Consider the following 24,924-nt stretch of genomic DNA (forward strand, 5'->3'; position numbering starts at 1 on the left):
CTGCCATAACAACGTACCACAGACTGACTGGGTGACTTAAACAGTGGACATTTATTTTCTCACAGTCTGGAAGGTAAAAGTCCAAGATCAGATGTCAGCGGGGTTGCTTTCTTCTGAGGTCTCTTCCCTTGGTTTGTAGATGGCCTCCTCCTCCCTCCGTTTCACATGGTCTTCCCCCGTGCCTGTGCCCTAATCTCCTCTTAGAAGGACACCAGTCATACTGGATTAGAGTTTGCCCTACTGACCTCATTTTACCTTAATTACTCCTTAAAAGCCCTATCTCCAAATACAATCACATTCGGAGGTACTGGGGCTTAGGACTTCAGAGTAGGATTTCAGGGGAACAAAAATCAAACCGGAGCAGATGGTAATCTCATTCAGGTGGTGATCCATCTGATAGGGACCGCCCCCCCGACCTTCATAGCAGCCCACCTGTTCAGCGTTCATACCCACATAGCCATAATAGAGCTCTTCTCGTCCCCCGGGTTCCCCTGCCTCAGCCTTCTCGTCTTAGCAGATGCCATCTGCAGGTCCACTTGGGTGCTCATAGCATAACCACAGAGTCTTTCCCATTTACTCCCTCAGCCTCACCCGCTCCTGCAGCCTAGGCACTGTCTCTGTCTCTGCATTGCTCAAGCCTCCCCCATCTCGGTTACACCTCACAGCCACCCTTCCTGTGTTCAGTCTTCAGCCTCCTGCCCATTGTCCTCCCCACAGTCATGGTGACCTCAAGATGACAAGGTCTCTGCTAAAGCCCCCACTTGGAATGTTCTTTCCTCCTGCACTTTTCCTAGCAAACTGCTGTCCATTATCCACCCTTAAATTTCTCTACTAGTCAGGAATCTAACTGCTGCAAGAAACAGCCCCCAAAGTCTCTGTGGCTTCACACAACAGGCTTATTTCTTGTCCGTATAATGTCTTAATTGGGTATGTCCGGTTAACAGGCAGCCTTCCATGTGGTCATTCAGGAACCCAGGCTCTTTCCATGTGTGACACCTCCCCCTTTGAGTCCACGAGAGTCCATGCAAGAGACAGTGAAGAAGACACACCCACTTTTCTTAACTACTTGTGCTCATATCCCATTGGTCAGAACTTGGTCATATGCCCTGCCCACCCGGCTGCAGGGAAGGCTGGGAAAATGGTCCGGGGACAGGGCAGGGTACACACTGCCAGTCTCAGCCACAGACTCACTTGGCTGGAAAAGGCTTACCTGCCAGTTCAAATTGGGCCTCTCCTTTTGTGTTCTTTTCTACCTTTGTGTACTTTTTCTTCGTGGACCTTGTCATACACTATGTTAATTAGGTATTTGAGTATTTATTTAATATCGGTTCTCCCCAGTAGAGTGTAAGCCCCATAAGAACAGAAACAAGTCCTACTGTGCTCACTCACTACTTTATCCCCAGTGCCATGGGAAGGGTCCAGTACAAAATGGGCACTCAGTAAATATGAGATGAAAGAGGGAGGAAGGAAGAGAAGGAGGGTATGGTTGGGTGAAATCCTAATTCTGCCACTAATTCCACAGCTTTAGGTAAATTATACAACTCTAAGGGCCTCGATTTCCTCTTATGTAAAGTGGTAGAAATCATTCTTACTATGCACCATTATTGTGTGACTGAATTAAGGCAGTGTCCTAAGGTTCCTAGCAGAGTGCCTGATATATATATAGTGGGTGAGTGATACTGCAGTTATCATAGGATTATAATGTATGTGGATGCTCTAGCTCCCTGGTTGCCATGGTCAAATGCTTGCAGAAAGTTCTTGTGCCTGTGGGTTTGGGTGTACATGGGTAAGAGTGCATGCCTGTGCTTCCTTTCAGGGCATCCCTCTCATGCTTCCTCTCCCTCCAGGTTAAAGTTAAACAGTAAGAGGAACCAGCTGGTGAGAGAACTGGAGGAAGCCACTCGGCAGGTGGCAACTCTGCACTCTCAGCTGAAAAGGTGAGTGGTGGGCGGTGAGGCCACTGATCCCCTGGGCATGGCCAGACATGGGTGTCCCCAGTGTCCCAGCCCAGGCTCTACCCTTCGCTTGTCCTCCGTGGCTTGAGTGTGGACGTTTAGAAGCACAGCAAGTGGATTGTCAGCAGACTCGGGCGTGGCCTGGTGTGGCTAGGAATAGGGGTCTTGACCTCTCCGGACGGATAGCACAAAGAAGGCCCCAGGCAGGTACTAGGAAGTCTTAGGAGACTCGACTGGGTGTCATGGCTCACACCTGTGATCCCAGCACTTTGCGAGGCCAAGGTGGGTGGATCGCTTGAGCTCAGAAGTGTGAAACCAGCCTGGGCAACATGGCGAAACCCCATTTCTGCTAAAACTACGAAATTAGCCGGGTGTGGCGGTGCATGCCTGTGGTCCCAGCTACTCGGGAGGCTGAGGTGGGAGGATGACTTGAGCCTGGGAGGATGCTTACCGTGAGCCGAGATCGTGCCACGGCACTCCAGCCTGGGTAACTGAGCCAGACCTTATCTCCAAAAAGAAAAAAAAAGACTTAGGAAACTCACACTGCCACCTGCCTGTACAACGCAGAGAAAGTAGCCTCAGGCCTGGGCCTCCGTAAACAACAGTGCGTCACTGGAACCTAATAACAACATTTTGTTTCATTCGATTTTTTTCTAATGGTGGCCTTCTCTTTGTAGTAAGTGATACTGCTTTTCAAATTACACTTAGGATGTAAAGTTTTCTTTTAAGATAGATGTTTTAAAATATTAAAACAGTGAGTTGGGGTGGGCGCAGTGGCTCACACCTGTAATCCTACCACTTTGGGAGGCCGAGGCGGGTGGGTTGCCTGAGCTCAGGCATTTGAGACTAACCTGGGCAACATGGTAAAACCCCGTCTCTACTAAAATACAAAAAATTAGCCAGGTATGGTGGTGGGCGCCTATAGTCTCAGATACTCAGGAGGCTGAGGCAGGAGAATTGCTTAAACCCAGGAGGCGGAGGTTGCAGTGAGCTGAGATCGTGCCACTGCACTCCAGCTTGGGCGACAGAGCGAGACTCCGTCTCCAAAAAAAAAAAAAAAAAGTGAGTTGATTTCAAGAAAGACATTAAGAAATTTTTATTTCATAGTGGATTCAACTATGAAAAAATACACAAATGCAATGTAGCCAATTGGAGCTTTGGGAAACAGATCTAGAGGAAAAACTGAACTTTTAAGGCAGCTAACTTGAGTCCAAAGCCCAGCTCTGCCATGTCTTGATTATATGGCCTTCTTGGGGTATCAGTTTTCCATGAAATGGGGGTGAAGGGTCTACCCTAGAGATTGCCAAGCAAGTCTAGTGAGATCATGGTGCTTTCCAGAGCCCAGCAGAGGGTCTCAGGGGGCCCACTTCACTGTGTGCATCTCACTGTCCTTCCCCTCCCGGTATCCCAGTCTCTCAAGCAGCATGCAGTCCCTGTCCTCAGGCAGCAGCCCCGGATCCCTCACGTCCAGCCGGGGCTCCCTGGTTGCATCCAGCCTGGACTCCTCCACTTCAGCCAGCTTCACTGACCTCTACTATGACCCCTTTGAGCAGCTGGACTCAGAGCTGCAGAGCAAGGTGGAGTTTCTGCTCCTGGAGGGAGCCACCGGCTTCCGGCCCTCGGGCTGCATCACCACCATCCATGAGGACGAGGTGGCCAAGACCCAGAAGGCAGAGGGAGGTGGCCGCCTGCAGGCTCTGCGTTCCCTGTCTGGCACCCCGAAGTCCATGACCTCCCTGTCCCCACGTTCCTCTCTCTCCTCCCCCTCCCCACCCTGTTCCCCTCTCATGGCTGACCCCCTCCTGGCTGGTGATGCTTTCCTCAACTCCCTGGAGTTTGAAGACCCGGAGCTGAGTGCCACTCTTTGTGAACTGAGCCTTGGTAACAGCACCCAAGAAAGATACCGGCTGGAGGAACCAGGAACGGAGGGCAAGCAGCTGGGCCAAGGTAGAGAGCACCATGCCCAGAGGGTGGGAACCGGGAAGAGGGAAAGAGATACTGTGTGCTCAGAACCCCCAGTGATTATTCTAGTCTATATTTACTGATTGCTTTCTGTGTGCTGGGTCTTTGTATGGCAAGTATATTTATTCAGTGGGATATTTATTAACTCAGTATTTTTGAGGTCCTGTGCGAAGGGTTTTTGGTAGTAGATTCTGTCCTCCAACAGACATTTAGCACCTTATAAAACTAAGTGTCGGCCGGGCGCGGTGGCTCAAGCCTATAATCCCAGCACTTTGGGAGGCCGAGACGGGTGGATCGCGAGGTCAGGAGATCGAGACCAACCTAGCTAACACGCCGAAACCCCGTCTCTGCTAAAAAATACAAAAAACTAGCCGGGCGAGTTGGCAGGCGCCTGTAGTCCCAGCTACTTGGGAGGCTGAGGCAGGAGAATGGCGTAAACCCGGGAGGCAGAGCTTGCAGTGAGCTGAGATCCAGCCACTGCACTCCAGCCTGGGCGACAGAGCGAGACTCCGTATCAAAAAAAAAAAAAAAAACTAAGTGTCAGGTCATCCTGTGCTAATGGATATACATGGATTCATCTATCCATTCATTCAACAGATATTCTGTGTGTCAGGCACTGGGTTGGTCACTAAGGATTCTGTGTTGAAGACACACAGGGTCCCTGTTCTCATGAAGCTTATGTTCAGATGGAGGCACAGGGAATGAACCTGCAACCAAACAAGCACTACAAAGGAAATAAAACAGGGAATGTGATCCAGGCTTTCAGGTTGGAGGTGGGACTGCCGGGGCAGCTTGGGTTGTGAAAGAAGATGACATTTGAGGGTATCTCGAATGGTGAGATGGAGCCAGCCTTGGGAAAAGCAAGAGCAAAATCTCTGAGGTCAGAGCAAGGAAATAGAAGGGGAGCCAGGAAGCCATGAGTCAGAGGTAGGGGTTACCAACGAGGCTGGAGAACTAGGCAGAGTCCAGATCCTGAAAGGCCTGGTGGGCTATGCTAAGGAGTTTGGATTTTATCCTAATTGCACTGGGGACCCATGTGACTGTTTGAAGCTGGTAATGATATGAGCCGACTCCCATTCATTCTGCATGGGGTCAGAAAGAACACTTTGGTGGATGTTGGTCGGGATTTAAGTTGGAATCTTCAAAACAGAAGATGATGCTGACATTGACAGCTAAGATTTATTAGGAGAAAACCTTTTTATCTTTAGCAGCAACCACATAATAAATCATAATAGTTAACGTATATTGGGGATGTATTATGAGTTGGGCAATGTGCTTAATATATGGTGAAATTGGTTATTTCTATTCTGTCCATTTCACTGATGAGGAATTGGAGATCAGAGAGGTGATGTCACTTGCCTTAGGTCACCCAGCCAGCAAGCGAGGAAGCAGGGATAGGAACCTGAGTCTTTCTGGCCCCAGAACCCAACCCCTTTATTGTCATGCCTTAGGCTGAGAGGCAGTTCAGCGTGTACATTCATGCCAACTCCTGGTACTTGGGGCCCCACCAACCCCATCTGGCTCTGGGTGTGAAGGTCAGGACTGAGTAGGGTGCTCAGTAAACTCATCTGGGCCTCGGCTTTCCTGGCCACAGTAATAATAGCTCACAATAATCATAGCTATGCTATATAGAGTACAGGTGTTTAGGATTCAGGTACTTCTGTGCATATTTACTCATTTAAGCCTCACAACACCTCTGGGAGGTGGGTGCTATTTTTTCTTTCTTTTTTTTTTTTTTTTTTTTTTTTTGAGATGGAGTGTCACTCTGTAACCCAGGCTGGAGTGCAGTGGCGCCATCCTGGCTCACTGCAACCTCCACCTCCTGGGTTCAAGCGATTCTCCTGCCTCGGCCTACCAAGTTAGCTGGGATTACAGGTGCATGCCACCATGCCTGGCTAATTTTTTGTATTTTTAGTAAAAACGGGCTTTCACCATGTTGACCAGGCTGGTCTTGAACTCCTGACCTCAGTTGATCCGTCTTGGCCTCCCAAAGTGCTGGGATTACAGGCGTGAACCACCAAGCCCTGTCCCTTTTATCCCCGTCTTAAAGATGAAAAAAGTGGGGCACAGTGAGGTTAAAAGACTTGTCTGAGGTTAGTCCCACAGAGTGAAATGGCAAGACCAGAACTGGCACAAGGACCGCCTGCTCAGAATGCACACTATTATCCATGTGCCGAGTTCTGTCTACAAAAAGCTTGTGTTCCTGGCTCCAGGTGAGGCCAGCTAGAAGCAGCCAGACCCATATTAGCCTTGTGGCTCCAGGCATGGGCAGGAGTGCTGCTGCTGTGCCCAGAATTGCCCATTTGTGTGCAAGGGCCAGGGGGAGCATGGTAGGGAAATGAGGTTTCCTTGTTAACAAAGGCTTTGAGTGCCGGTGGTTTCCTTAGAAGAGGAGCCGGGAGATCCCTGGATTTCCCTCATCAGGAAGGGAGTCTTGCTGAGTGCTCTCAAAATAAAAGCAAGCGCCCTACTATAGCAGGTGGCAAGCTTCAGAAAATTGTTCCCTGGAGAGGAGGGGGTACAGGTGGAATCTCTAACGAGGCTCAAGGGGCGTGCCTCTGATGGCAATATTAAGCCAAGTCAGGACACTCAGACCCCAGCTATGTCCTGTGAAGTGACCCCCTTCTCTCCCCTCCCCAGCAGTGTCCTTGGGGCTTGTGGGCCTAAGACAGCACATTAGGCTGGGTACACACAGGTCTTGGGATGGCATTTCCTTCATGCCATCTCCAGAAGCCTTCCCTACAGCGAGCAATGCCAGGCAGAGCTCAGACGCTAAGCAGGTTATGTGATTAGTGCTGCTGTTCGGTCAGCAGACAAATTAATCTCCTTAAGTGGTTTAGTGGAGGGTGGAGATGCGTGGGTCTGAAAGCAGGAGGTCTCCACGGGCTCAGCAGGCTCGGCTTCCCCATCGCCAGCACTTGCCGTCTCCCAGACCCGTCTTGTCACCCATCGCCATCCCCAGCCTGCCATGCCCCGGACTCTGTGCCCCTCAATGCTGCGAGCCCTTGCCCTTCTCCAGTCTGTCGCCAGGTGCTCAGAGGTGTTAGCTGTGAGATTGTAAGATCTGGATCTGGCCTTCCCCCCTGCAAGGAGGGCAGGAACTGTCTTATTCATCTTTGTAGTTCCGAACATGGCAATGGGCCTGGCATATCGTGGGTGTTCATTACTTGGGCAAGGAAGGAATGTGCAGCACGTGTTGAGTGCTTAGTTATGAGCCTCAGATCAGAGACTTTCAAGGGCCCCTGTTAAGGGTAGGGAAGAGGAGGAGCTGAATTAGGAGTGGAAAGGGATAGGCAGTGGAAGAACGGGTGCTTAATCTCTCCCTTCTCTGTCCTGAGAGTCCAGGGGCTGTTATTTTGCCCTAGGTGGGTAGGGATGGATCTATTAGGTTGGTGCAAAGTAATTGCGGTTTTTGCCATTGAAAGTATAGATATCCACAGTGATAGGAACAGTAGTGGCAATAAGGATAGCTGTAATGAGTTGTGTAGAGCACTTTGCATGCCTGCACCAATCTCTATATTAAGGACTTCCCCTATAATGTCTCACTGAGTCCTCTCAACTTGGATAATAATAAGTAGGTATTATTATCCAAGTTTTCCAAATGAGGCATCTGGGGCTTAATAGGATTAAGTCAGTATCTCAAGGTCATGAAGGAGTAAGTGGTGGAACTGGATTTGAATCCAGGCAGTTCGACTCCAGAGCCTGGGATGGTAAAACACAAAATCACATGTGACTCCTTCCATCACTCTAAAGCAAACTTTAAAACATTTTTTTTTGCTTTAGCGTTTAGAGGTGGTTGGAATTTGGTGGAACCATCTTTCATCCTTAGATAGTGTATCAAAATTGGGAGTTCAGGCTCCCCAAATCCCAAAGTGTTGGGATTACGGTGGCTCACGCCTGTAATCCCAGCACTTCGGAAGGCCAAAGCAGGCGGATTTCTTGAGACCAGGAGTTCAAGACCAACCTGGGCAATATGGCAAAACCCCATCTCTGCAACAAAATAATAATAATTTAAAAATTATCTGAGTCTGGTGGCACATGCCTGCAGTTCCAGTACTTGGGAGGCGGAGGTGGGAGGATCACCAGAACCCGGAGTGGTCGAGGCTGCAGTGAGCCATGATCGTGCCGCTGCACTCCAGCCTGGATGAGTGAGACCCTGTCTCAAAAACAAAACAAAATTGGGAGTTGCAAAGACAGTTTTCTGGTTCCTGAACCTGACTTTCCATTTTCCTTCTCTAGCTGTGAATACGGCCCAGGGGTGTGGCCTGAAAGTGGCCTGTGTCTCTGCCGCAGTATCGGACGAGTCAGTGGCTGGGGACAGTGGTGTGTACGAGGCTTCCGTGCAGAGGTGGGTGTCTGGGTGCTGGCTCTCTTTGTGGCCATGTAAGCCATGAACTCTGAATATCCAGAGCCTAGGCCTGTGGGGTGGCTTAGGTTTTGGCCCCTACAGTGTGTGGGAGGAGCCCCAAGAAGGCGTGACCCCACCTTCCTCTTGGCAGACCAAGGCACAGACAGCATAACTTCTCCTGGGGTTAGAGATGCTTCGGGTTTAGGGGAGTGCTAGTTCTGTGGTAGCTACGAAAAAGGTGTATGGCTAAGGAGTAAGCACTAGAGAAAGGCCAGGCACCTTAAGAGAGGAGTCCAAGCTGGGCATAGTGGTGTGAGTCTGTAATCCCAGCTACTTGGGAGGCTTCAATGGGAGGATCACTTGACACCAGGAGTTCGAGACCAGCCTGGGCAAACTAGTGAGACCCAATCTCTAAAAATTTTTTTTAATTAAAATTTAAAAAAGGACCTGGAGGGAAGCTGAGCAAACCCCAACTTTCCTTCCTGGGGATGTAACCCCAGCCTCCCAAAACAGTTTGTTCACTGCAAGGAAGCCTAACTCCTCCTCCCCTGTTGCCTTTCAGACTGGGTGCTTCAGAAGCTGCTGCTTTTGACAGTGACGAATCGGAAGCATTGGGTGCGGCCCGAGTTCAGATTGCCCTGAAGTAAGTGACAAGGACGATGAGGATAGAAGGAACGGTCTGTGTGGGGTCCCTTCTTCATCCGCAGCATTCCCCTGCATTTACCTTCACAGCCGCCCAGGGTGGAAGGCAGCACCAGCAGGACCTGCTGGCCATTGCAGCTTCTTAACTGAAGGGACACCGATTCGTTCCTCACCTCCCAGCCGTCCACTTTACAGATAGGAGAAATGAGGTTTTAAAAGACCTTATGACTTGACCCAACTCACAGAGCTGGCTGGTGGCAGAGCCAGGACCGGGACTGAGACCTCCTGCCTCTCAGTGTGTTTGTTCATTGTTGCTGTGGCTTTTGTCTTTCCATCCCATCTAGGTTTCATTGATCGGGATGGAAGTTGATCACTGGGGGCTGCAGCCCAGATTGGGTCAATACACACATGGTTGCTCTTTTTGTTTTCTCTTGTTGGGGGATGATCTCAATTTTATTTTTTATTTTATTTTTTATTTTTTTGGAGACAGGGTCTCACCTGTCACCCAGGCTGGAGTGCAGTGGTGTGATTTAGCTCGCTGCAACCTCTGCCTCCTGGGTTCAAGCGATTCTCCTGCCTCAGCCTCCCAAGTAGCTGGGATTACAGGCGTGTGCCACCACGCCTGGCTAACTTTTATATTTTTAATAGAGATGGGGTTTCACCATGTTGGGCCAGGCTGGTCTCAAACTCTTGACCTCAAATGATCTGCCTGCCTCGGCCTCCCAAAGTGCTGAGATTACAGGCATGAGCCACCACACCTGGCCTTCAGTGTTTTTTAATAGGAATTAGTTGACAACATTACCATATCATGAAATTTCACCCACATTTATGGGTTCTTTTTAAAAATTCAGACAACTGACTGGGCGCGGTGGCTCACACCTGTAATCCCAACGCTTTGGGAGGCCAAGGCAGATGGATCACTTGATTCCAGGAGTTCAGGACCAGCTCAGGAAACATGATGAAACCCCATCTCTACTAAAAATACAAAAAATTAGCTGGATGTGGTGGTGCACATCTGTAGTCCTAGCTACTCAGGAGGCTGAGGTGGGCGGATTACCTGAGCCTGGGAGGTCGAGGCTACCATGAGCCCTGATCGTGCCACTGAACTCAACCTGGATGACAGAGTGAGACCCTGTTTCAAAAAAAAAAAAAATTTTTTTTGAACAATTGACAGCTCTAGCTCTACATCCCTGCATGGCAGCAAAGCACTGAGCCTATGCTCTTGAGCTCACCATAGTCCCCAGGGCAGCCAACAGCCACGTCCTGTGACTTTTAACAGAGAAGGAATGAGAGAGATGAGTGTGTTATTAATAGGTACTTCATATGCCCCTTTTCATTTCAGGTATGATGAGAAGAATAAGCAATTTGCAATATTAATCATCCAGCTGAGTAACCTTTCTGCTCTGTTGCAGCAACAAGACCAGAAAGTGTGAGTATGTAGCTGGATGGGTGTGTAGCATACTCTCACCCTCCGGAGTCACCCCTGGGGGTCACTTTTCTGCCCTGTCCTGATCCAGTTATGGGCCATGTCAAGACACTGTGGGTTTGTAATGCATATGACTATGATGCTAAATGTCAGTGCTGTGCATGTGAATACAGGCACAATGGCAAGCACACCAACTGTAAAGACAAGCACTCTAGATGACTGTGTGAATTCCTGCCCCATTGCATGCTGAGCACCTGCTGAATGCCAGCTGTAGGAATGGGGTGGTGAGCAGATCCTTCCTGGGCCCTACCCTCCTGAACTTTGAGCCTCATGGAAAAAAATGGTCACAGTCTGTTTTATCTTCTCCTAAGCTCAAGTGTTTCTTGCAGAGAGAGGTGGGTCTTCTCTTTCCAAGAGTCAGCACTAGTCACTGTGCTTCTCTTGGAGGGGTGTGACTGCGTGTTACCTTGATGCTGATAGGATGCAAACACCTGCTCTGTCCGCATGCGGGCTCCTCCCATGGTAGATGGGTTTATCCTTTATTGCACTCATCTGCCTACAAGTTTTCTCGGATCATAAGGCCCAGAGGGTGGCAACAGAAGCTTATGTGTCTGTGGTCTACACCCAGCCAGCCTGTGAGGGTGGCGAATATGGGAAGAAGGAAGGGCAGGAAGGCGGACAAAACAGAAGGAAGACAAGATGGGATGCTTGGGTCATTTTCAGTCTTTTGCCCACCCAGATGGTGCCAGGCTGAATAGCCTTCTCCATAGCTCACTGGTACTCAGGCAGGGGTATCTGTGGGATGATGCCTAGAAGTGAAGGGTCTGGACCAAAGGACAAATGCATCTGGAATTTTTTTCGATTTGTCAAAGTTTCTTCCAGTGTATGGGGCCTGATTCCCCAGATTCCTCACTTCTACAAACTCTCATCCACTGTTGTTTGCTTAGGGATTTCAGCAGCTGTTTAGTCCAACACTTTAGCCCCAGACATGGACTGACCCAAGGTTTCCTGCGGTTCTGTCTCCCTCTAGGAATATCCGCGTGGCTGTCCTTCCTTGCTCTGAAAGCACCACCTGCCTGTTCCGGACCCGACCCCTGGACGCCTCAGACACTCTAGTGTTCAATGAGGTGTTCTGGGTATCCATGTCCTACCCAGCCCTTCACCAGAAGACCTTAAGAGTCGATGTCTGTACCACCGACAGGAGCCATCTGGAAGAGTGCCTGGTAAGGGCCGTGTCTGTCTGTGTGGCTGGCTGGCCTTCTGTGTTTATGGAGATTGGTCCACTCTGAGCTTCAGGAAGAAGGCTTGAGGGAGACACATTGTGCTATCAATCAGGCTCATCTTGGAGTCTAGGCAGCAAGGCTTCCACAGGTGAATGTTGTTCTCAGACTTAGGGTAGGAGGGAAGGAAGTCTTTCACGAGAGGAAGAATAATGGACCTGAAAGTGCCTTTTAAAACTGCCAGAACCTGGAAAAAGCCGCATGCCGCAGCTTTACTATACAGCATGAGAGATTAGATAAGCACAGACTATGGCTGTGTGGTAGCTTTTATCTGTAATCCCAACCCTTTGGGAGGTCAAGGCCAGAGGATCGCTCAAGTGCAGGAGTTCGAGAGCAGCCTGGGCAACACAGCAAGACCCCATCTCTACAAAAATTAAAATTAGCCAGGCTTGGTGGTGCATGCTTGTAGTCCTAGCTACTCTGGAGGCTGAGATGAGAGGATCCTTTGAGCTGCAGTGAGCTGACATGCCACAGTATTCTGGCGTGGGCAACAGCAGAACCCTGTGTCAAAAAAAAAAAGCACAGAATAATGAAAACAAACACATAGGCCTTCACATCCCACCTTTACCACTTGCTGTATAGGTGGATGACCTTGGGCAAGGTACTTAACATCTCTGATCCTCATTTTTCTTATCCATAAAATGCAAATGATAATGCCTCCATCATGCCCACTGGAAGAATCTTTATAAGGATTGAGATAGCACCCGTAAAGCACCATTCAAGTGTCTGACCCACAGTGGGTTGTCATTGAATGGGGCCATTGCTAGTCTCCTCCCTGAAACTGACCTCCTCTGGCTTCCATCTGTCACTGCATTGGCAGGAGTCAGGACTGGGAATGAAGTAGCCCAGGTACATTGTATCCTAAGAGACAGGCAGACCCAAGTGCAGACAGATACTCAGCTTTCCCGTCTGTAGAAGGGGGATTTATATAATAGCTAACTCGGGCTTACGATGTACAAGTGAATTAAAAGAAGTAAAGGGCTTTGTTAACCCTGATGCCATTTAGTGTTAGAGTATTTCATTGATAACTCAACTGTGAGCACAAAGGAGCCCAAGCATGGACATTATACCTAGAAGGTTGCTCCACTCATGCTCAGATCTGCACTGGGAGCTTGTTGTGTCCCCACCCCTGTGTCTGCGGCTGGGGATTCAATGGGGAACCAAACAGACAAGGCGCCAGCATTGATGGCTAAGATGTAAACAAACTGTGAGGAGGGCCGTGTTGGAAATGGATGGGTTGAAGTGATGGAGGAAAATGTGGGATGCGTGCAAAGGGAAGAAGCAAGATGTATACACCTCTCCAAGCCTCTCCTGCCTCCATGTCTGGAAGCTGGAATGTGGAGCTTCTCACTGCCTTCTCGGAGGGCTCACCCCTTTCTCCTGCTGTAAATCACAGGCGTTTGCCCAGAGAAGGGAATCTCTTTGCTCTCCATCCTTGCCTGGATCTTCATGCTCTGTAAAACCTTCTCTATCATGGCATTGTGGGGCCACATCTTTGGATTGTGGCCTGGGGCTGTCTCCAGGCTTGCCCTTCCAGCTGTGTCTCCTCACAATCTTCAATTCTCTGTCTCAGTTCCCTTATCTGTAAAATCTGGCTCATACTGCCTTCCTGGAGGTGGTTCTCTGAAGACTAAACAAGGCGCTAAAGCAGAGCTTCAAACTGTGCCATGCACACAAGTTACCTGGAGCTCTGGCTGAAATGCAGATTCTGATTCAGCAAGTCTGGAGCAGAACCTGAGATTCTGCATTTCTAACAAGCTCCCAGGTGAGGCCAATGATGTTGTTACTGACAATAATGCAATAATTAATGCCAGTAGGATGCAGTTTATGTGGCAGGCACTGAGCTAAGCTCTCTACATGCATTATCTCTTTTTTTTTTTTTTTATTTTAGACTGAGTCTCGCTCTCAGTCTCTGGAGTGCAGTGGCGTGATCTCGGCTCACTGAAACCTTCACCTCCCAGGTTCAAGCAATTCTCCTGCCTTAGACTCCTGAGTAGCTGGGGCTACAGGCGTGCACCACCATACCCGGCTAATTTTTGTATTTTTAGTAGAGGCGGGGTTTCGCCATGTTGCCCATGCTGATCTTAAACTCCTGACCTCAAGTGATCCGCCTGCCTCCGCCTCCTAAAGTGCTGGGATTACAGGTGTGAGCCACCACGCCCAGCCCATTATCTCTATTGATCCTCACTCCAACCTTGCAAAATAGGTAGCATATTCCAGTGGAGAAACTGAGGCACAAAGAGGTGAAAGACAGTTAGGAAAGTGGCAGAAGCCATATTTGAACCCCGGCGGGTCTACCACTGAAGTCCACACACGTCAGTGCCTCTGTGCTGTCTTTTTGCCAGCACAGGGCTCCCTGGAGCCCAGAGGTGGGGGTGGTGACTTGAAGGGGTTGGCAAGCCTGGTCTCCTCCAGCGAAGCATTCCCTTGGCTCTGGGCATTCCTAAACGAAAAGAGGCTAAATCCTATTTTCTTCTCCTAATTGGATGCCTTTTATTCCTCCTTCCTAATTGAAGTCTGGTCATTGCTAGTTGCCATGGCAGCAGCCAAAGCGCTCATCTCACTGTGGCTTGTCTTTGCCTGCAGCCAATGGGAAACCTCCTTTCCCGTATACGGTGGGGACATGGAGTGTCAGGCTGTCGTATTTTGGTGGCTGGAGGAGAAGAGGAAGTGAGATGGGAGGGAAAAGGGCCTGTCCGCTCCCACGCAGAGACTCTGGGCAGCAGGGTGTGTGGAATCCCCAGTCCGTTTTCAGCCAGGCAGCAACAGCATCTGTACTGAGCCGAGTCTATGTGTCTACCAGTGGGCTAAGAACTTCGTGTGCAGTATCTCATTTAATCTTCGCGATGGCCCCAGGAAGATAGGGGATCAAGGCCCAGAAAGGCGAAGTAGCCTGCCAGGTCATCCAAGGAGAAGATGGCGAAGCTTGGATTTGAACAGAGACTCCAGCTTCCTTATGTGTAGCCATCACACCATGCCACTTCTCAGGGGGTTACTATGAGTGTCTCTCATGTCCCCAGACCCAGATTACAGGTTTGGAGGACTACACAGCCCACCTTCCCAATATTGCAGGCAACAGTACCACCAAATGCCCTAGCATGGCATCGCAGGGGGCCTAGTTGCCCACTGCTCTACTGCTGCATTCAGTGCCACCCAGCCCAGGCTCTCTCAAGCTAGCCTGCTTCTCAGGCCCCACTTACGTCCCATGGTTCACCATTACAACCATTCCCTTGCTCCCTCTCACTTTGGCATACTAACTTGGCAAAACCCCAGCCCTGTCAAAGCGAGCTCTCCACCCCCTCCTCTCCAACTGAGCAACTGGAAAAAAAATGCACACAACCACTCTGTATGGTGTCATTTGGAAATGGTAATCACTCACTTCCCATGAGCCCTGAATGCTGCCCAGAAATTATACTGTATCTCCCTGGATGATTTACTCACCCACTCATCACAATGACTAATTCATACTTCTCTCAGGGAGAGAAGACAGAACAGACTCAGAAGAGGGCCCCCATACCATATCTAGCTGTTCTTGTAAATTCTGCCATTTCCCTGGCTTCTGAGGATGGGCCTTCTGCACTCCTGTCTGAGGCCAGTGCCCCCATTTTCTCACAAGGACATTACTCCAGCAGCCATTCTGCTCTTTCCTCTGTCTTCAATTTTCCCTCTTCCACTGGATCCAGCCTATCAGTATATCATCCTGCTATTATTTCTCCCATGCTCAAAACAAAACAAACATTTTTTTGACTGAGGATCTTGCTTTGTTGCCCAGGCTGGAGTGCAGTGCTGTGAACTCGGCTCACAGCAGCCTTGACCTTCTGGGCTCGAGTGATACTCCCATTTCAGCCTCCCCAGTAGCTGGGACTACAGGCACATACCACCATGCCTGGCTAATTTTTGTATTTTTTGTAGAGATGGGGTCTCACTATGTTGCCCAGGCTGGTTGAACTCCTGGGCTCAGGGAGTCCTCCCGCCTCAGCCTCCCAAAGGGCTGGGGTTACAGGCATGAGCCACCACACCCAACCTAAAACTTTTTCACCCCATTTCCACTTCCAACTACTACATTGTTTCTTTCGCTTTCTTTATAGAAAAACTTGAAAGAGGTGTTCCCTTCCTCTCTGTAACCCAATCTACGTGGACTTTGGTCCTCATCTTTCTTTTTTTTATATTTTTTTACTTTTATTTTTTAATTTTTGAGAGAGAGTCTCACTCTGTCACCCAGACTGGAGGGCAACGGCATGATCTTGGCTCATTGCAACCTCCGCTTCCTGGGTCCAAGCCATTCTCCTGCCTCAGCCTCCCAGTAGCTAGGACTACAGGCACACATTACCACACCTGGCTAATTTTTGTATTTTTAGTAGAGTGAGGTTTCACCATGTTGGCCACGCTGGTCTCAAACTTCTGACCTCAAGTGATCCGCCCACCTTGTCCTCTCATAGTGGTGGGATTACAGGCGTGAGCCACCGTGCCTTGCCTGGCCCTCATCTTTGTACCGAGGGTGTCCTCATCATGTTCATCAGTGAGCTCCTTGTTACCAGACCAGAGGCCAACTCTCCATCTTCCTTCTGGACCTGCCAGCTACACTTGCTGCAGTTGCTGACTCCACCTCCCTCAACATCCTTTGCCCTTGCTTGGTCTCCTGGTTACCTCGCTCTTCCAGTGTTCTCCCCTCACCTCTAGCATCTTGGTCTCCTTTGCTGGTTCTTCCTCATTTCTCTGACCTCCCTATGTCAGAGGGCCCAGGGCTGGGTCCTTGATCCTCCCCTTTTCTACTCGTTTCCTTGGTAATCTCATTTTATCTCCCAGTTGCAAACCCATCCCAAGTGCAGGGCTCCAGCCTGGGCCTCCCCACACCCCTCGAATCTCGTATATCTCCACTGCCTGCTCTGCATCTTCCCTTAAACGTAAAATAGGACCTCAAACTAACATGGCCACAAGAATGCCCCTGACCTTTCATCCTGTGTGTCCACTGTCTCAGGCAATGGCAATCTCATTCTTCCATTGCTCAGGCCAGACACCCTGCAGTCATCCGTAACCCCTCTCTTTCCCTTACCCCATCCTCTTAGCTCCAGCTTCAAAAGAACCCTACATCCTACTTCTCACCACTTCCCCAGACCCAAGCCACTGTCTTTCCTTCCTTGGATGATGGCAGCCATCTCCTACTTGGTCTCCCAGCTTCTTTCCTTTTCCCCTTCCTCTTTTTTCAACAAAATAGCCAGACTAATCCTATTTAAATGTAAATCAGTGCATGCCATTCTTTTGCTCAAACCTTATGATGGCTTGTGTCTCCACCTAGAGTCAACACCTGTGTCCTTTGCCGGCCTCCAAGGCCTCTTGGGATTTGGCCACTTCTTGTCTCTGGGATTATATCTGCAAAATTCTTCCTCCAGCCTCGTGTTCCTTGAATACGCCAACATGTGCTCCCCTCCAGGCCTTTGCACTTGCTGTGTCCTCTGCCTGGCATTCTGTCCTCCCAGGTGTTCCCTCACCTCCTTCCAGACTTTATTCAGATGTCACCTTCTCAGCGAGGTCTTCCACCCTATGTAAATCCCGTTACCCTCTCTGCTCTCTTATCCCCTTCTAGCCCCCTTCCCTGTAGTATTTTTCTCTACACCACCTTTTATCACCTAACGTTTCACTGTACCTCATAGATTCTAGGGTACATGTTATCTTTATATTTTATTTCTGAAATCAAGATGCACTGTGTACTAGATGACAAGTTATAGTTTAATTGGCAACTATTTCTCTTTCTTGGTGCATAAAATAATAGTACACTTTTAAATGATGGCATCTTAGATTCGATGAAACACAGTAAGGAGTTTACCTATGGAGTTGTTATCTGATTCCCCTAGACGCAAATATAAAGTCATGGGGCAGGAATATTTATCTGCCTTCAATTCCGCTCTGTCTCCAGCACCCAGAACAGTGCCTGGCACATGAGACTTCTCAGCACATTTTTGTGTGTTGAATAAATGAATGAATGAAAATGTAAATGCCCTCAAAAGTGCGTCCAGTTTACTGAGGTAGACGATACTCACAGCTGGGAGCCGGCCCCAGATAAACAGTGTATCTTGTTAGAATTAATAATAATCTACTGGAAGTGTTACATCTCAAAGCTGTGATCCTGGTCCTTTCCCCTCATACCTCACACATGGCCTGGCATGTTCTGAACTGTAATATCCAACATAGCTGTCTATCTCCCTAGGAAACCATGAGCCATTTTGGGGAAGAATCATATCTTACATGCTTCTGTGGTTCCAGAGTCTGCGAAGGGCTTAGGGAGTTTTTAATTAATGAATAAATAAGCAATAGACAAATATTTATATATATGTACATTTATTCTGGGTGCCTGAAGTGTGCCAAGCATTTAATTCACTCTGATCCTCCCAATAGGCGGGTAGGTAGGAGTTATTTTCCCTGTTTTCCAGATGAGGAAGCTGGTGCTAAACAAGTGAAGTGTCAGCATCGTGCTTTCTTCCTCTCCCCACTCACCACTGTGCTCTCAGAAACCACCTTTCACTGTCCCAGACCTAGTACAGCTCTGCCACCTTCTGATGCATCCTGATGAATTGTAGCCCCCCATAATCCCCGTGTGTTGTGGGAAGGAACTGGTGGGAGGTAATTGACTCATGGGGGCGGTTACCCCCATGCTGCTAGTCTCATGATAGTGAGTGAGTTCTCATGAGATCCGATGGTTATATAAGGGGCTTTTCCCACTTTTGTTCACCACTTCTCTTTGCTGCCACCATGTGAAGAAGGAAGTGTTTGCTTCCTCTTCTGCCGTAATTATAAGTTTCCTGAGGCCTCCCCAGCCAAGCTGAACTGTGAGTCAACTAAACCTCTTTCTTTTATAAATTACTCAGTCTCGGGTATTGCCTTTATTAGCATGAGAACGGATTAATACACTTGGCTACAGGTCCGTTTTGCAAACTGGCATTTGGTCTTTCTACCACCCATCAGCACAGAGTCTGGGTAGCCCCTTCCACCCACCGACACTGGTGTGTTAGGGGAAGGTGAGCTGACCACCTTCCCAAACCTGACCAGGGCTCATTTTTGGACATGTCAAAACAATAAAGCCTCTGAGGAATGATTAATTAGTTTGTAGTAATTTCTAGGGAGGATGTAGGGGGGAAAAACAAAACAGTAAAAATATTAAGTCACTTGAAATAATTCCCTTTTCTGTGAGCTTATAGTCAGTTAGGTTAGTTTGTTATAATTTGTTTTCAGTTTAAGGGATATATTTACATAACTCAAAGAAAAATTGTATGGAAAGGTTTACTGAAGAGAAATCATGCTCTCTCCCCACCCTAGCCTCACCACCTGTCCTATATAGGTGACCACTTTGATTAATTTCTTTTTCATCTTTCCATTATTTCTTGTGCACGTATGATCATGTTCACTCCCCCTTGCACCTCAAACATGGTGCAATATATACATAGACTATAGACACATATACTTATCTCCCTCTCTCTTGCACAAAAGGTAGCATATTATATACTCTTTTCTGCACCGTGCTATTTTTTCTATTAACTGTATAGCCTGACCATCTCTCTGCATCAGTATAAAGAGATCTTTCTCTTTTTTACACAGCTACATAATATTCCATTGCATAGATAGATTATAGTTCTTTCAGTCTGTTCCCTGTTGCTGGAACTTTGGGTCATTTAAAATCTTTTGCTGTTGGCTGGGCGCAGTGCCTCACGCCTATAATCCCAGCACTTTGGGAGGCCGAGGTGGGCGGATCACCTGAGGTCGGGAGTTCAAGACCAGCCTGACCAACATGGAGAAACCCCGTCTCTACTAAAAATAGAAAAAAAAAAAATAGCCGGGCGTGGTGGCACATGCCTGTAATCCCAGCTACTCTGGAGGCTGAGGCAGAAGAATCGCTTGAACCTGGGAGGCAGAGGTTGCGGTGAGCAAAGACCATGCCATTGCACTCCAGCAACCTGGGCAAAAAGAGCAAAGCTCTGTCTCAAGAAAAAAAAAAAAAAAAACTTTCGCTATTACAAAGAGGGTCAGAATGAAGACTCTTTTTGTGGGTCATTTTGTACTTGTGCAGATTTCTGCAGGTGTATCTGTGGGATAGACAGCTACAAGGAGAATTACTCGGTCGAAGGGTAAAATGCATTTATGTTTTTACTAGATATGACTGAATTCCTTCCATCGGGTTTCTGCCATTTTACATTCCCATGAGCAAGGTGAGAGAGGGCCTATTTTCCCATAACCTCACCAACGGCATTTGTTGTCAATTTTTTAAACTTTTGCAAATTTAGTGGAGAAGAAATGATAACGCAGTTTTCTACCTCACTTGGAATTAATTACTTGTTCAGTTCCTGAGTTCCTTGGGAGAGTGCTGGCTCCCAGAAGGTGGAACCATGTGGGGACCATCATTATGCTCAGTACATAACATAGAACCTAGTGCTTAATATAACTAACACAGAATGGGAATTCAACAACAGAAAAATCAAATAACCCAATTTGAAAAGGAGAAAGGACTTGAATAGACACTTCTCCAAAATTCATATACAAATGGCCAACATCCATGTGAAAAGATGTTCAACATTACTAATTATCAGACAAATGCAAATCAAAACCACAGTGAGATACCACCTCACACATATTTGGATGATGGCTATCAAAAAACCACACAAAATAACTAGTGTTGGTGAAGATGTAGAGAAATTGGAACTCATGTGCATTGTTGGTGGGATTATAAGCACTTCCTTAGCAAATGTTGATGTGAACAGTGTAGTAGTTCCACTAAAAAATTTAAAATGTAATTACCATATGACCTAGCAATTGTACTTCTGGGCATATATTCAAGATAATTGAAAGCAGGATTTTGTTGTTGTTGTTGTTGTTGTTGTTTTGTTTTGTTTTTGAGACAGAGTTTTGTTCTTGTTGCCCAGGCTGGAATACACTGGCACAGTCTCAGCTCACCTGCAACCTCCATCTCCTGGGTTCAAGCAATTCTCCTGCCCCACCCTCCCGAGTAGCTGGGATTACAGGAATATGCCACCACGCCTGGCTAATTTTGTGTTTTTAGTAGAAATGGGGTTTCTCCATGTTGGTCAGGCTGGTCTCGAACTCCTGACCTCAGGTGATCCACCCGCCTCAGCCTCCCAAAGTGCTCCAATTACAGGCATGAGCCACCATGCCCGCCCTGAAAGCAGGTTCTTAAAGAATTACTTGTACACTCATGTTCATGGCAGCACTGCTCGCAATAGTGAAGAGGTAGAAGTAACCCAAATGTCCGTCAACAGATGACTGGATAAGCATAATGTAGCATGCCCATACAGTGGAATATTATTCAGCCTTAAAAAGAAAGGGGGGTCTCTTAGCCCAGGAGTTCGAGATTACAGTGAGCTATGATCACACCACTGCACTCCAGCCTGGCAACAGAGTGCGATCTTACCTCCAAAAAAACAACAACAAAAAAGGAATAAAATTCTGATATACGCTACAACACAGATGGACCTTGAAGGCATTGTTAAGTTCAATAAGCCAGTCACAAAAAGACAAATACTGTATGATTCCACTTATATGAGGTATCTAAAGTCATCAAATTCATAGAAACAGAAAATACAGTGGTGGTTACTAGGGGCTGCAGGGAAGGGGAAAAAGGAAGTTATTGCTTAGTAAGTGTAGAGTTGCCGGGTGTGGTGGCTCACGCCTGTAATCCCAGGACTCTGGGAGGCCGAGGCGGGCAGATCATGAGGTCAGGAGATCGAGACCATCCTGGCTAACATGGTGAAACCCCATCTGTACTAAAAATACAAAAAATTAGTGGTGGCGGGTGCCTGTAGTTCCAGCTACTTGGGAGGCTGAGGCAGGAGAATGGCATGAACCCAGGAGGTGAAGCTTTCAGATTTGCAAGATGAGAATGTTCAGTAGATCTCTTTTACAACAATGTGCATAATGTTTAATACCACTGAAATTGCACTTAAAAGCAGCAAAGATGGTAAACTAAAGGTTTTTTTATCATAGTTTTTTTCATTTAAAAAAAATTCATAGGATAAGTCCTCAATAAAGATTTGGCAAATGATTAAACCGATCAACGAATGAATGAACGACAAATGAGTTATTGGAAATGTTAACAACTTGGCCTGTCTTCCTGCCAGGATGCCTCCCTCTCATCTGGAGTGGTGTTTTCTCCATACTGTCCCCATGAACCAAATTCCCTGACACCTGGTTCCCCCCTCTGCCCCGCTTATGTTCTCCTTGTTTCCATCCCCAACAGGGAGGCGCCCAGATCAGCCTGGCGGAGGTCTGCCGGTCTGGGGAGAGGTCGACTCGCTGGTACAACCTCCTTGGCTACAAATACTTGAAGAAACAGAGCAGGGAGCTCAAGCCAGTGGGAGTCACGGCCCCTGCCCCAGGGCCTGCAAGCACGGTGAGCTGGGACCAGGTGCGCCACCCTCCCACAAGACATCACCTGGATGTTGGAAGGGAAAGCCTCTCCCAGAACTGAAGGTGGTCGGGCATCACAAGAGGAGAAAAATGGGGTGGAGGAAGTAGGAGAAAAAGACAGGGAAGGAGAGATCTCCACTAAGGGGCAGGCAGCTCCCCTTCCACAACTTGCTCTCTTCCACATCTGTGCTTCCTCCTTCTGTCCTTTGTTCTACCTAATACCACTTGGCTAACGAAAACTTAATTCATGATTTTTTACAAATGAAATGGAGAAGGAGATAGAAAACTGTGGAAGGTAAAAGATGAACTTTCTTGGACCCCTACTTTGTTCAAGGTCCATAGTGGAGACTTTGTATAAGAGGCAGCTGGAAGTCCTGGGAAGAGAATCAGAGGGCTAGGTCAGTCATACTGCCTCTCTGAGCATCCAATTTTTAATGTCTAACATGAGCCTTAAAAGGTTGTTATGAGGATGGGCACGGTGCCTCATGCCTATAATCCCAGCACTTGGGGAGGCCGAGGCAGGAAGATCTCTTGAGGCCAGGAATTCAAGACAAGCCTGGGCAACATGGTGAGGCCTGTCTCTACAAAAATAATAATAATAATAATTAATTATTTAAAACAAAGAAAAAAGTTTTTATGATGCTTTGAAGAAATACATGTAAAGAGCACTTGGTAACTGTTCCATTATGACTTTGTAACTTGAAAATCTTGGCCGGGCATGGTGGCTCATGCCTGTAATCCCAGCACTTTAGGAGGCTGAGGCAGGAGGATCTCTTGAGTCGATCTCTGAGTTCAAGACCAGCCTGGCCAACATGGTGAAACCCTGTCTCTACTAAAATTCCAAAAATTAACCAAGCATGATGGCAGTCGTCTGTAATCCTAGCTACTAGGGAGGCTGAGGCAGGAGAGTTACTTGAACCCTGGAGGCAGAGGTTGCAGTGAACCAAGATTACACCATTGCACTCCAGCCCGGGCAACAGAGCAAGACTCCATCTCAGAAAAAAAAAGAAAAGAAAAGAAAAAAAGAAAAGAAAATCTTACATTTGCGTATTTTCAGTGAAAAAATATGTTTTTTCATTTTAGTTAGTGCAGTACGCTTTAATGTATTAAAATATCCTTAAACTGTCTCCCCCATTTGGAAAGCCCACACCTACTGGCCAGACAGACTGGTCAGGACTCAGTTGAGCAGTGAAGTTAGTCTTACATATAGGGTATTGGACTTCTATGGGATCCTGACCACATCAAAAAGTTAGAGAGTGTTTTAGATTCAGGTTTTCTTGTAGTTCTCTATAGTGATCCTTTCCTCTCTGTAGAGGTTGCTCCTTCTGTTGGTACTTGGTTAGTTTGGGCAGCCACTGCCTAGAATTCCTATGCAGGGGATGGGTTGGGACATACAGGTAAAGATAAGGGTAGCAAATAGATAAATTAAGTCTATTTTCTTTTTCTCTTTCTCCTCCTCCTGTCCTTTCCCTCCCCACCCCACCTTCTTTTCATCATCATCATCATCATTTTCTGTACTTCCTTTTGCATCAGGCACTATTCCGTTTATTATGTACAATTTACCAAGTCTCAGGGAGATAACCAAATTACATTAAGATGTACATCTCCTCAGCAAAGCTAGGTCTCAAACTCAGGTCTCTCACTCCAAAAAGAGATAGTGCATTATGCATTATGTTATTGATGGTTCACATGTTGGTCTGATGATGCTGTGGTCTCCTTACAGTCAGAGACCTTAATTCTCTCTCACTTCACTGCTAAACTTGACTGTCTTCCACCACGATGCTGAGTAAGTTCATATATACAGGAGCTATTCTCTGGAGAACTGCTAGTTGGAGAAATTAAGGACAATTTTTCCAGTTTTATCAGTGACCTTGGGCAAGACACTTAACCACTCTGGTCTTTGGTTTGACCATCAATTCACTGGGAGGGTCACAGGTCTGAGATGCTCTGATTCCTGGCAGGTAGGGTGGCACCTACATTGTACCCAGTGACCCAGCAGCCTTTGTCTCTATAGGACGCTGTGTCTGCTCTGTTGGAACAGACAGCGGTGGAACTGGAGAAGAGGCAGGAGGGCAGGAGCAGCACACAGACGCTGGAAGACAGCTGGTGAGTGAGCACACCCTTGGGCCCCAGGAGCTGCCCTGCCTGGATCTAGGCCCAGCAATGAGATCCCCAAATGCCAGTGCAACTAAGAGAAGGGTTCCACTGGGAAGACTGAGAACTCCTCTCCTCATGGGTTCTCTATAGGCAAAAAGGCAATGTAACCTAGTACGATGGTTCCCAGAATTCCTTTCGAATTTGCCATTTTGTTTCCCATGGATCACCTATGCTAGTTCACACCTAATGTTATTCTTTATCTTGATATAGTGACATTTATTTTGCTAAAAAAAAAAAAGAAGAAGAAACTTTATGTTACTCTAAATGGAAAATTTGTGTAGTTTGCCATAAAGTAAAGAGTCCTTGGGAATTGCATTTGACTTTCAGGAATGGAGAGCAGAAATATTAGACAGAAAGAAGATAGAAGTTTACTTCTTCATTTAAGAATAAGAGGCCCAGGCGTGGTAGCTCATGCCTGTAAATCCAACACTTTGGGAAGCCGAGGTGGGCGGATCACGAGGTCAGGAGTTCGAGACCAGCCTGACCAACATGTTGAAACCCCGTCTCTACTAAAAATACAAAATTAGCTGGGCGTGGTGGTGCACGCCTGTAATCCCAGCTACTCAGGAGGCTGAGGCAGGAGAATCACTTGAACCCAGGAGGGGGAGGTTGCAGTGAGCTGAGATTGCGCCACTGTACTCCAACCTGAGTGATAGAGCAAGATTCTGTCTCAAATGAAAGAGAGAGAGAGAGAGAGAGAGAGAGAGAGAGAGACAGACAGACGAGGGGAGGGGAGAGGAGGGG

General features: G+C 47.7%; 1 protein-coding gene across 10 annotated transcripts in view; it reads left to right on the plus strand.

Moving 5' to 3' along the window:
• The window catches only part of WWC1 (WW and C2 domain containing 1), a 173,257-nt gene that overhangs the window by 122,829 nt on the left and 25,504 nt on the right, over positions 1–24,924 (plus strand). For 6 of the 10 annotated variants that reach the window (XM_017849427.1, XM_017849428.1, XM_017849432.1 and 3 more), the window contains exons 10-17: positions 1,848–1,937; positions 3,367–3,902; positions 8,157–8,265; positions 8,828–8,908; positions 10,250–10,336; positions 11,364–11,556; positions 21,854–22,021; positions 24,038–24,129. In XM_017849427.1, the coding sequence (XP_017704916.1) occupies positions 1,848–1,937; positions 3,367–3,902; positions 8,157–8,265; positions 8,828–8,908; positions 10,250–10,336; positions 11,364–11,556; positions 21,854–22,021; positions 24,038–24,129 (1,356 nt within the window). The remainder of the gene's footprint in view (positions 1–1,847; positions 1,938–3,366; positions 3,903–8,156; positions 8,266–8,827; positions 8,909–10,249; positions 10,337–11,363; positions 11,557–21,853; positions 22,022–24,037; positions 24,130–24,924) is intronic. The other 4 variants (XM_017849429.1, XM_017849430.1, XM_017849434.1 and 1 more) reach the window with 1 other exon arrangement.

This window comes from Rhinopithecus bieti, unplaced genomic scaffold (genome assembly GCF_001698545.2).
Source record: "Rhinopithecus bieti isolate Rb0 unplaced genomic scaffold, ASM169854v2 scaffold_30732, whole genome shotgun sequence".
Lineage (NCBI taxonomy): Eukaryota > Metazoa > Chordata > Mammalia > Primates > Cercopithecidae > Rhinopithecus > Rhinopithecus bieti.